This window comes from Acomys minous (assembly GCF_964271855.1).
Source record: "Acomys minous genome assembly, chromosome: 9".
Classification (NCBI taxonomy): domain Eukaryota; kingdom Metazoa; phylum Chordata; class Mammalia; order Rodentia; family Muridae; genus Acomys; species Acomys minous.
The window spans coordinates 28863697-28877004 of NC_140490.1; the positions used below are offsets into that span (position 1 = coordinate 28863697).

The 13308-nt window shown below is 39.5% G+C and overlaps 1 protein-coding gene across 7 annotated transcripts in view; it reads right to left on the reverse strand.

The window, feature by feature from the left end:
* The window catches only part of SLC4A7 (solute carrier family 4 member 7), an 87852-nt gene that overhangs the window by 55592 nt on the left and 18952 nt on the right, over positions 1-13308 (reverse strand). For all 7 annotated transcript variants that reach the window (XM_084797118.1, XM_084797123.1, XM_084797119.1 and 4 more), the window contains exons 2-3: positions 4654-4735; positions 3473-3619 (exon numbers count right to left, since the gene is read on the reverse strand). In XM_084797118.1, the coding sequence (XP_084653244.1) occupies positions 3473-3619; positions 4654-4735 (229 nt within the window). The remainder of the gene's footprint in view (positions 1-3472; positions 3620-4653; positions 4736-13308) is intronic.

The window sequence follows — 13308 nt, forward strand, 5'->3', positions numbered from 1 at the left end:
TCAGGGCTTCACGCTTGAACAGCTAGAATTTTATCCACTGGACCATCTCCATAGTCCATAAGTGTGTCCAACTGTTAATCTCTTTTTAGAAGAGAGAAAAGAAAGCTGGATGTGGTGGTGCCTACTGATAATCCCACCACTCAGGCAGTGGAAGCAGGATAATCAGAAGTTCAAGACCAATCTCTGCTATAGCGCAGAGTTTGAGCGCAGTCTTTGCCACAGAAAATTCCATCAACAAACACCAACAATAAAAAACATGGATACACTTTCCAACTAAGGTCAGTAAGGATGGTTCCTGCAAAGAAGCATGGGGAGAAAATGAAGGGTCATTCTGCCAACATGGTGGTGACCCAAGAATACACAAGTGCTTCGGTGAGTGGCCTTCAAGAAGGCTGTCCTTCAGGCACTCAAATCCAGAAATTTGTCATGAAGGACATGGGATGCACAGATGTGTGCACTGATGCCAGGCTCAACACAGCTGCCTGGGCCAGAGGAATAAAAACTGTTCCATATGGCATCTGTGTACATTTGTTCCAAAAACACATTAAGGATGAGGACTCTGCAAAAGCTCTATATTCTGGTAACCTATGTCCCTGCAACCACATTCAAAAACCTACAATCAATGTGCATAAGAAACAACTGCTAACAGAGAGACTATAAATCAATCATTCTTAATCTCTCTCTCTCTCTCTCTCTCTCTCTCTCTCTCTCTCTCTCTCTCTCTCTCTGTCTACACACACACACACACACACACACACACACACACACACACACACACGGATTTTGGCCTAAAGGAATCCTCATATATTGCTAATGAAAATATAAACTAGTACAGCAACATTGAAAGTAACTCTGGAGGCTTCTCAAAAAATAAAATAAAACTGAAACTAAGCCAAGTGTCATGGTATAAACTTTAATCCTAGCACTCAGGAGGCAGAGGCAGGTGGATAGCTTTGAGTTTGAGGTTTGAGGCCATCCTGGTCTACAAAGTGAGTCCAGGACAGCCAAGGTTACACAGAGAAACCCTGACTCGAAAAAACAAAAATAAAATAAAATAAAAATGAAACTACCATATAATCTAGCAATACCACTCCTGGGCATCTATACCCTGCTAGAACGATGCTTGCCTGTCTATGTTCACTGAGGGTCTAGTCACAATAGAAATGGAAATGAACCTAGATATCCATCAACAGATGACTGGGTAATGGGTAAGGAAATATGATACATAAGCTTGACAAAATATTACTCAGCTATAAAGAAAAAGTAGGGAAATTTCCAAGGCAAGTGATGGAGCTGGAAAATATATTGAGCAAGGTCATACAGATCCAGAAAAACAAATGCCACATGTTCTCTCTTATCTGTGGAGCCTAGCTTCAAATTTTTGGGGTGGGGACAGGGTGTGGATATGTTTACCTTAAAGTAGATGTAGAAGCCAGCAAACTAGAGACAGGCCACTGTGGTATAGAGGAGGAAAGGAAAATTAAGAGAGAGGGGATAGTAATATGTAGACAAAATAAAAGTGGAGAGGAATTTTGGAGGTGAGACTCCAAGAAGGGAGTCAGGCTGGGAATGAGGAAAACAGGCGAGGGAAGGATTAACAAATGAAGAGAATATGCCAGGTGTGGTGGCTCACGCCTGTAACCCCAGAACTCAGGAAGGCAGAGGAAGGCTGTGAGTTCAAGGCCACCATGGTCTACAAAGGGAGTCCAGAATAGCCAAGGCTACACAGAGAAACTCTGTCTCAAAAAATGAACTTAAAAAAAAATTGAATAGAGTACAAAAAGCTATCTGGAAACCTATGGTCTTTCAACCTAAATAAAAAATACAATAAGAGGGTATAAGAGAAAACACATGATATGAAAGAACAGGGGATGAACAGGATGAAGGCAGTAGGATGGGAGAAAAAGTGGTTATAGGGAGTGAGCTAACCAAAACTAAGGATTATGCAAAAGTCTTTTGAAAACACCTTGTTTGTAAGCTAATTAAAACAAATATGTGGTTTTTTGTTTGTTTATTTGGTTGGTTGGTTGGTTGGTTGGTTGGGGTTTTTTTTGTCTTTAAAAAATGATTTTATTATGTTTCTTTTTTAACATTCATTTATATTATTACACATGAGTAAAATAAACTACATACAGCAGGAAGAACAATGAGACAATCTGGAATTTTATAAATGTTACACTCATAGTGATTTGGCCATTTGTATTTGTCAAGCTTGAAGTAAACATCTTTCCTATCTTGTTGGGTTTAAATTTCTGAATGCAGATTAATATTTACCATATCTTATCTATATTAACTTAAAACATCTATCTTGATCTAAAAACATGTTTTTTTCAAATATGTGTTTTTAAGGGAGCTTGAACAGAGGTTCCCTGTATCATGAGTGGGCAATGCTGTTCCCAAAAGACATGAGCCATAAAATGAAAATCTCAGCACCAGCATAGGTTATCTCCCTCCAAGTTATTGGCCAGGAAGCCTCAGAAGTAGCCAAGATAACACAGGCTCTTGTAACGGCTCTTGGCTGCCTGCCATGAACAGAACATAAGATCTTACTGCTGAAGACACCATAATCTTTGGTTACAGAGCATAGAGAAATCAATCTTGAACCCACCAGGAAACGCCAGCTTTCTGGCTAGCTTATCGCACTGGGCTTTGAATGCCCTAATACTGATCTTCCAGGAAAAATGTGCTCACTAGTGCAATGGTGGCATGACTAATACGGGGTTATGTAGGGGTTGACTGAATGACCGTGTGTTATTGACATTAGCATGGCCATGTCAAGGACCCCAATGCCTCAGCCCCATGACAGTGGCAAAGCCTTCCCAGGGTAAGGCTCAGACAACGGCAAAGCCTTCCTCGCCCCTAAGTGCAAATGTTGACAGTGTATGCAGAGACTATCCGCTTTCTGCCCTGTCCAGATGTTCACGATCGAAACCTGCTCCCCTACAGAGACTGTTCCTACCCAGCTCGGCTAAATGTGCCTTACTCAGCTTTATGCAATAACCCTGCTGCTCTGTTGTACTGATAAGTCTGCCAACCTGTCTACCTATATATAATAAACACCCTGGGCTTCTGAGGCGCTGCAGCTAATCCATGAGAGAGCCAAGTCCACCTGATCTCAGCTTTTCTGTGTCCATGCATTTGTCTTTTCTTCATTCCCTCATCAGCCCAGCCAGGGTCACAACTCGCCTTTTCTAAATGCAGAATTCATTTGCCCTGTCTACTTTTGTTTACATTTACCTCTTTTCTGAGTGAATCTGTGCAGCTGGTAGATATGCATGGCACAAACATGAAGTTGTCAAGAGCTGCCCCGAGATGGCCTTACCTCAAAAGACAAAACACAAATGTTCTATGTTTATTGTCATCTTCCCAGTGTGCCCAAATCACTGCAGATTTGTAGTTAAGAATGAAGTGAAAAATAAGATACTTCTTAGAAAAAAGTTTAAGCCACCAGTAGAGGGTAACTTCTTCCTACCATAAGAAGGAGACTCGCGTCCATCTTCTTTGTCTGAGTCCTTGTCCTTTCTTCTCCGATGGTGATGTCTGTGCCCTCGGTGCTTGTGACGCCGACGACTCTCTTTACTAAATGGTACGTGAACACCAACATATACAGCTCGATGACCTAGTAAATGTTTTGAAAGTGTATTACTGGTTTAACCAAAGTGAAAGTATGACACACAAGAAAGAAAGTATATCACACTTTGCTCTAGAAGCAAATTACATTAAGCTCAAAGTCAACAACGGCAGTCCTCAATGATTTATTTTATAGAGTGCCACCAATGGTACTGTAGAGATGTGCACTACTAACTGATACTTAAACTAGCCAAATAGATTACTGGTGGAAGCATCAGTCGGTCATCTAAGCTCAATCAAGAAATGCTAGATATATCATACAATATAGGGACAAATTTATTCTACATTAAAAGGAAGTGGTGACATATACAACTACAATCTCAGAACTCAGAAAAATGAAGGCAGGAAGATTGAGAGTTCATGGTTAACCTGTGCTTTAAAGAGATAAGCAGACAAATAAGATGAAACAAACTGTACATTTATAAAATATATATAAATATATATAAACAAAAATACATTAAGTGTTTAAGCATACACAGACAAATACACATATACGCATTTATTCTACTTACATTCACGGCCAACTCATTAGAAGACATTCTTAATCTATAACTTGAGAGTTATTAAGTATCTCATATACTCATTTAATTAAATACTTATTTGCTATTTTTTGATTAAGAGGACTTCTTATTAGAATCAGAACAAAATTCAAACATACATACACGTGCCCACATACATACCCACATTCATACATACATAACCTAAAAACACCAATTAGGGCTAGAAAGACGATTCAGTTATCAAGAGCACTTGTTTTTCTTCCAAAGTTTCCAGGCTTACTCCCAGCACCTCCATGGCAACTCACACATTTTGTAATCATTACCTTTCATTTTCCCAAGAAATGGCAACTATCAATGAGATGGGAAAAGCTTTCTAAAGTCTATCTGTGACAATACTTCAAACAAAGAGCTGGCCCCAAAGCAATGTTTCCAGAAGCAGTAAGTAAAACTTAAGAAAATGTTCACCAGCATCCCTTGGTCATCTCCCTGATAAACATAAAAAAATTATTTTAAATGAACTTACTTTCTAGTTCTTCTTTTTCAAACTTGGTGTTCACAGTTGAACTAGTTTTACCAAGATCCACGACAGCTTCTTCATCAGGACCCTAAAAACAAAGTATTCTCTTTACTACACCCCAGTACACATAAGGACATATTATTTCAATTATTTCAATGCATTCATCTATCTATATTATTTCAAAAAGCCAAAAGCAGATGCCTTTTCACCAAATAAAGTTCTGAGAGTGACTGCATCTTTTGAAACATGCTTACAGAATGTTTTTAAATCCATAACATTCTCGTGGTAAAAATGAAAGTGACAAACTATCATAAACCATTTTCAAATAATACTAAACCTATCCTCAATAAACACATCCAGGACCAAATAAAAAAGCAAATATATGTAGAAGGAAGGCTTTCTTAAGTGTCAGAGTAGAACCCTTGTTTTCACATTTGTTCCAAAATCCTATAGCTGAAGGAAAACAAGTATTGCAATGGGTTACAGTAAAACACAACACTGTCAGGAATACATGGTGCTCAATGTGCCGGACCATGTTAGTCAACAAATCACTAGTAAAGGCTAGAATTTTTCATTTCCCTCCAGAGGAAAGGCCAAAATTGAGACCTCTAGGGGGATTCTGGGTCGTGGTGTGAAAAATCAACCTTAGCCAAGTCTAAGCTTCACACCGCTCCCTCCCTTCCCCAGCTCTACAGAAAATATAGGTCTGTAAACATTTTTATTACAAAACATTGTTTGTACCATTAAAAAGAAAACTTGTAGCTTACACTTCCTTTCTGAAGTCCTAACAACTTTAAAAGAACATTATAATCACCATCATCTACACAGTATAAACGTATTTGCACAATTCTTTCAACAGACACAAACAGGTAGCATATCTCCCACCTCTCCAAGTCCAGTTCTGGGTTTGAGCAGAACCACATGTGTCTGCTCTGGAACCTACACACGCTGCTGTACCACAAAAGGTCTGCACAGCCTTAAGCAATGCTGGCCTGCAATGTCCCTGAATTCCCACCACTGAAACTCAAGAACACGGTTGGTCTACTTAAATTTTCAAACAAATTTCCTGCTAGCTTAACTCTCACTATCTGATCCTCAAAGCTCAGCAAAACAATAGCATACCAAGAAAATGCAGGTTTTCTGCTATCCAGACTTACTTTTTAAAGCTAGATATTCAAAGAAAAGATTCACATAGATCTGAACGGATAGAGTTCAAGTTAACTCAAAAGAGGTTAAGTCACTTGCTAGGGCTCTGCACTTCAATAGGCTGTAAAAATGCCACACATTACACTGAGAAAAAAAGGCCCCAGTTTTTGTGATTGGTCTAAGTTCTCCAAACTTCCTTAGTAATAGTGCCAAAGTCGGAAGCCAACCAGGCACTAAAACTGCTCAAGAGTGAATAACTACAAACCCCAATGGAACATCTCTCATCACTAAATGAATGAAAGCTCCAATTCTAGGAATAGGTAACGTCAAATTGAGTTGTTGGCCAAAGGGAACCAAAGGACATCTTCAAACAAGCCAGGATACTGCCAAGGTTATTGGTTGCTCCCCACAAACTGACGGTAGGTCCCAGTATTGAAGAGAGAACCTACACACCTTACTGAACAGGGAGGAGTGGAGCTGGTACCTAACTAGAGCCTTCATCCCTACTATAGTGTTCATGGTACTGAAAGGTACTCTGCTTCCTACCAGAAGAAAGGGAAACACCAACCCAACTACAAAGTCTTAATTGATAATGATACCCTGCCTGCAAGGTGTGCTGGTAAAATAACGGTGCAAAGTAATTAACTAATATCTATGAGATGGAATGCATACATGATACTGCTTAGCCGGACAAGAACCTGAGACCAAAGAGGACAGGGATCTAGGGTAAATGCCAAAACCACTGTTCTGCTGAAGGAATGTAGCCAACAGGATGACTGCTAATGATACCCTGCTGTCCTCATAGACCAGTGTCTTGGCCAGCCACCGCTGTTCTTGCAGCAGATGGGAACAAATGCAGAGACCCACAGCTGGACCATGTGCCGAATGAGAAACTTCAGAATACTCAGTCCTAAAAGGGATATCTCCATCAAATGCCCATCCACACCCCACACATGCCCTCCCCCTCCCACAACTGGATGGGGCTCAGTAAAACCTGAAGAAGAGGAGGCAAAAAGTGTGTAAAAGCTAGAGGACACCAAGGAAATGAAGTCTTCTGAACACAACAGGATTGATGCATATATGACCTCACAAAAACTGTGGCAGCATGCACAGGGCTTGCATGTATCTGAGCCAGATGGGAGTCCTAGCACTGAGGAGAAAGTTAACACAAGCCCCATGCCTAACCCAATAACCCCACTTAAGTTTTCTCCACTGGAGTCTCATTAAGTATATAAACTACTCCTTTTTTAAAAGATTTATTTATTATTGTACATAGTGTTCTGCCTCCATGTACACCTGCAGGACAGAAGAGGGCATCAGATCACATTATAGATGGTTGAGAGACACCATGCAGTTGCTGGGAATTGAACTCAGAACCTTTGGAAGAGCAGGCGGTGCTCCTAACCTCTGAGCCATCTCTCCAGCCCTATAAACTACTCTTAAGGACAGACAGACACCATACCCAGCTGTAGATGGCCAACACAAAACAAGCAATGGCATTTTTGGATCATCTTTGCCTCATAATGCTTTGTCCAGGCATTACATACATACGTGTGTGTGTGTGTGTGTGTGTGTGTGTGTGTGTGTGTGTGTGTGTGTATGTATTATGGTTTCTGATGTGTTTGTATGTGGTTTCTGTGTGTGGATGTGTATATCTCTGTATCTATATGTATTTCTTGTGCTTTTTCTTTGGTTCCTTTTCTTCTATTTGTTTCGATCTATTGCAGTTTGGTTTGTTTGTTTTTAATCTTAATTAATTATTTATTTTTAGAGCCCTATTTGTATTCTAATGAGAGAAAGAAAGGGTATGGATTTGGGTGACTGGGGGGGGTGAGTGAAAGGAAAATGTAATCATAATTTATTGTATGAAAAAAAATCTATTTCCAACAGGGGGGAAAAAATGAATAAGCAGCTAATAACCCACCTCCATTTAGCCAGTCATCTACAATTTCTAGCTGCCCTTCAATGACTGCATGCCATTTAAGTTCTCAAACATGCAACTGACAAGCTCTCTCCTAAACCTCAGAGGCCAAGGCTGTGTCCAAAGAGGCAGCATACTGTCCACACTAAAGGGATTAACTGCTCCCATCCAAGCTTCATTTAGCCTGCACAGCTGCCAGGTAAGAAACAAAGCAAAGAAACAAAGCAATACAACTACCTCCTGGGCTCAAACACACACACAGCCCTACTGAGCAGCCAGCACCGGCAAAATACAGCATGTACTTTATACTTTACAACTGCACTACGTTAAAATATACACACCCTACCATTTAAATGTTTGTTGAAGAAAAAGTCCTCCACCTCATAGGTGCAAAAAGCAGAATCCTCATAGGATGTGAATAGTCACCCCCTTTCCTGCTCCTGAGCGACTACGGCCTACAGTACCCTTCCATTCAATGTAGTGGGCTCTTTCGTTTTTTGTTTTGTTTTTGTTGCTGGTTTTTTTGTTTTGTTTTGTTTTCTGAGACATAGACTGTGTAACGCCGGTTGCCCTGGAACTCTCTATATAGACTAGGCTGCTCATGAACTCAGAAAGACATGTACCTAAAATTTCCACTTACAAAGAAAAAAGAAAAGAAACAAAACCAGGTCACTTGTAAGAAGACAATTTTAATCTAAGAAATACAGCAAAACAGTTTGGGGTTTTTTGTTTGTTTATTTGTTTTTGGGGGGAGGGAGAGACCTACATGATGGGAATGTAGATCTGTAGGAGAATGCTTACCTAACATGCGCATGGCTGAGTGAGATGCACGCATGCACGCACGAACGCACACAGTGGAGGGGAGTGGTAAAATCTAAAAAACTAGAAGTAAGCTTTAGGGCAGCAAAGGCCTCTACTATCAAACAGCACTATGGAAACATAAACAGGAGACTCTTGGAAGGACCCTGGGGTACAAACTGCAGTCAAGACTACCCTGGGCTACACAAAAGACAACCACTGAAAGTAGATCTAAATACATTGTTAGGAAAGCTCTCAAGAAGATACTATTTAGTGAAAAAAAACAATTTACAGCCGGGCATAGCGGCACATGCCTTTGATCCCAGCACTCTGAGGGCAGAGGCAAGCAATCAATGTAAGTTCGAGGCCAGCTTAGTCTACAAAGTCCAGGACAGTCAGTGATACACAGGGAAACCGTGTCTCGGGGAAAAAAAAAAGCCAATTTGTTTGCAAATGTTTGTTTCTATATTTGTTTATTTGTATTTAGTAACAAGGGAAAGGAAAGGTTTGATGGAATCTGCACCAAACTATTAGCTGCTCAGAAATGTATCTGAAGGAAAACTACGTTCAAACATCATCTAGTTGCTATTAAAGTTGTCATGTGTAACTAGCATAACAAAATAAACATCACTTTATTAGTAAGCTTTTGATAGCTCTGGGGACTGAACCTAGGACCGTGCATATGTCAGGCAAATGCTCTGGCACCAAGCTATATCCATACCCATAAAGTTAAAAGTGTAGGGGTAGAGGTACCTGTTTAACCCTGTAACTCAAACTAGCTTTGAACTAATGACAATCCTCAAACTCCCAAGGGTTAAAAGTAAAAATATATGGCAATAAAACTAGCTGAGAGCTAAAGGATTTTTTGGTTAGTTGCTTGGTTTGATCTTTGGTTTTTGGTTTTTGGAGACAGGGTTTCTCTGTGTAACAGCTCTAGCTGTCCTGGAACTTTCTCTGTAGACCAGGCTCGCCTCACAGAGATCTACCTGCCTCTGCCTCCCAAGTGCTGGGATTAAAGGCAAAGTTAAAGTTAAGTCTAAAAATATTACAGGCATAGACTAGATGTGTGGCTCAGGTACTCATATGATTACTTAGCATGAACACAGTGCTGGGCTCAGTTCCCAGCACTGTACATAGTAGGTGCAATCTCAGCACTTAGAAGGTTAGAGGCAGGAGGTTCAAGGGTCATCTGAGGTCACATAGTGAGTTCAAGCACAGCCTGGGCAACATAAAACCTGCTTTCAAAAATTAGAAAAAGTTGTTTTGTTTTTTTTAATTTTAAAAAACCTACAGCACTAACTGACCAAAGAAGGTCAGGAAACAAATAGTTTTTCAACTTTGAAACATGAGTAGTAAAAGACAGCATCTGTTGTAACTGCCAGTGTTGAATAGGCTGTATAAATTGGCCATCTGGCTATACGGTAAGAAATAAAACAAAAATACACAGAGTACATGTGGCCACAGACAGAAACTCCCAGAACAAAAGTACTGTGTATCTGAAAGGAATAACAATCTCTCCTAAATGCATGGCTTCAAGATGTGATTGTTTTGGAATAATGCCTTATACCATTTTTAATGCACAGTAAATTAATACTCCATGCAAATGCCATTTTGTGTTCCTTTTTAAAGCTGACATAAAAATACACGTACATATTAAACATTTGTAATGTGAACCATGAAAGTGTTTGATGAGGACACACTAATGAGCAGAGCCTGGCAAGCCTAGTAGCATTTTATTACTTGCATAGCATAACTTTTAAACATTCATATTTCAATGTCAATTATTTTTAAAGTTTTACACAAAAAAGACCCTTTCCACATTTTTACCTGTATGAACACAACAGTGTACTAAATACAGCAATAGCTAAGAACAACACTGACATAAAAATGTTTCCTTCTTAACATTCTATCAATCATATCATTTGCAAGGCCCACCTTTTAAAAAATGCCAGGTCAAGTGGGGCATGGTGGCACATGCCTATAATCACAGCATTCCCAGCACTCAGGAAGCAGAGGCAGGCAGATCTATGTGAGTATGAGGCAGCCTAGCATACAAAGAGAGTTCCAGGACACCCAGGGCTATTACACAGAGAAACCCTGACTCGGGGGTGGGGGTTGGGGGTGGGGGGAAGCCATGTCACAGAAAAAAATAGTAAAAAAGCATCCAAATTATATCAGTTTATGTCAGGCTCAATCTAATCTTAAATTATTCAGCTCTGGTCACAATTTTAAATTTATAAATACCACTGTACTGCAATATAAGATAATAATAATTATCCATAAGACACATGGATATCTAATTGCAGAAAGAGATTAAATGGCCTATACATGAAGTAACAGGTAGCCAAGGTAGCCTTTTACAGCAGTGCTTGTAAAAGGAAAAGGCTGGAAATAGCCTAGAATTCCTTAATAAAGGAATGTCTCAATAAAATATGTTACACAGCACAAAAAGAAGTCATAATAATCTCTTTAGGACTAGAGGGAATCAATCTTGAGTACTGATATTATTTGGGTACCTTTTTCTTCCCCGGTGTTTTGCTTGTCTCTTTTGAGACAAGGCCACAATCTACATCTCAAGCTGGCCTGGAACTCACACTGCAGGTCCTGAGTGCTGCTAAGCCACCACACCCACACCAAACTTATTCATCTACATATCTGATTTTTCTTAGTGCCATGACACTATGCTGGGATTTGAATTTTAACTAAATACGATCCAAATTTGAACAAAAAGTCTCTAAGGAAAATAAAAGAAAGGAAATGGAAAGTGTGAGAACTAGGAAACTGGAGTAAGCTTGAGACAAATACTGGCAAGAAAAAGCCCTTGGCAACACAGAGGGTTTAAGCTTATGACACAGGATTACTGTCATAAGCCAACTCAAAAACCTCACTGGGGTTCTGTGTGAAATTACAAACCTTATGCTATTTTACTGTTTTTACAAGGAAATATACTCACTCCAAGATTTAACCAATACAGACTTGCCAAGAAACACAGAAAATATCAGATGACACTATCACCATATATACAAATGAACAGATTTTAAAAATTTAAATATTTCAAAAAAATGACTGAGGTTAGCCTGGCATAATGGCTCATGCCTTTAATTCTAGCATGAGAGGCACCCAGTTCCACCCAGGATTACACTCAAGACAACCGAGGGGACACAGAACAGGATAGTACACGCCTGTAATCCCAGTCAGAAGGCAGAGAAGAGGCCTGTCACAAATTCCAGACCACTTGGTCTTCTAGTCAGCCAGGTATTCATAGTGAGATGTTGTATACAAAACAAAACAAAACAAAACAAAAAACCCACTTTTATAACTACCTTTTTATTATAGAAAACCAAAGTGGGATGTGAGGCAGTCCACGAAAACATTAGCGATTGCTTTTCAAGGTCCATAAACCAGGTGTGGTAGCCACAAACTGCAAACCCAACAACTGAGAGACTGAGCTCATTGGATTGCTGGAAGTTCCAAGCCAGAAATCAGCTAAAATATGACATCATGCGTAGAGAAGAAACAGAAAAAAAGGGAGGGATCACGGGAGGGAGGAAAAGTTACATTTCCTTAAGAACTTGGAACTAAAACTCATTCATTTACAAATACCCAGGGCGTGATTTGAGCATCATACCAGAAGTAGAGGCATGTGTCAGTGAGGGAAAACTGATAAATCTCTAACCTATTGGTTTAAGATGTGACTTTCTAGGAAAAAGACAAACAAAACAACAACAAAACTGGAAGCAATGTCTTTTGAAAGACTATACAGAAATCTATAAGGAATAGGCTTTGCTTTTTCAGTTCAATTTTCTTTCTTTCATTCATTCATTCATTCATTCACTCACTCTTTCTTTTCTTTTTTTTAATCTAAAAGATGAAAGAAATATACAAAATTTAAACAATTTGTTCAATCACACTACCAGTAAAAGAACTACAGTGATAAGCCAGGGCTCCTGAATTGCCATTTTTGAGAATTCTTGATTCACTAGACTACAGATCAAGGATATCTGTCACACATACAGCATTTCCTCTTTCCTACTTAACAACGAAATCATGTTATCACTTAATTATCTTGTAGGCTGAACAAAACTTAAAAAAAGGCAGTAACTGGTTTGTCCTCCACTGAGTTCCCAGCATCAAGCAGTATGTAGGCCCTGGGAAGTCCTTTACTAATATGTTGAATGTCCAGTATGTGTAAGACACTATTAAAAAATTCATTATCGGGTGGCGTCAGGTGGTAAGGGAGGAGGGCTTCCCCTGTCTGAGGACTAGGGAAGTGGGGGAAGGGGGAAGAAGGAGGAAGGGGCTACAATCAGGATGTAAAGTGAATAAAAAAAAAAATAGATCGACTCTGGGGACTAGAGAGGTGGCTTAGCAGTGACTCTAGCTCAAAGGAATCTGGTGCAGGTTCACACGCACATACCCACACACAGGCATACACGCACATACTCACACGCACATACCCACACAGGCATACACGCCTACACTAATTAGCAATAATAAGTCTTTTCAAAAGATCCCTTCTAAACACAGAGCACAAATATGATACTTTAAGACGTAATAGGTGGAATTATATTCTTAAAAGCCTAAGAATCAGCATAAACAAAGTCAAAATCCAATTTACAAATGAGAATGAATACAAGCCAAAACCAAACAAATCTTTTTCTGCTATATATGTACACTGTATACATAACAGATTTTACTAATGACTCTTAGTCATTTCCCTTGCCAGCAAAAGCAACATTTTTACATTTTCTTTGTCAAATTATCAAAACATGGGACTTACAAGTTTATAAAGAATA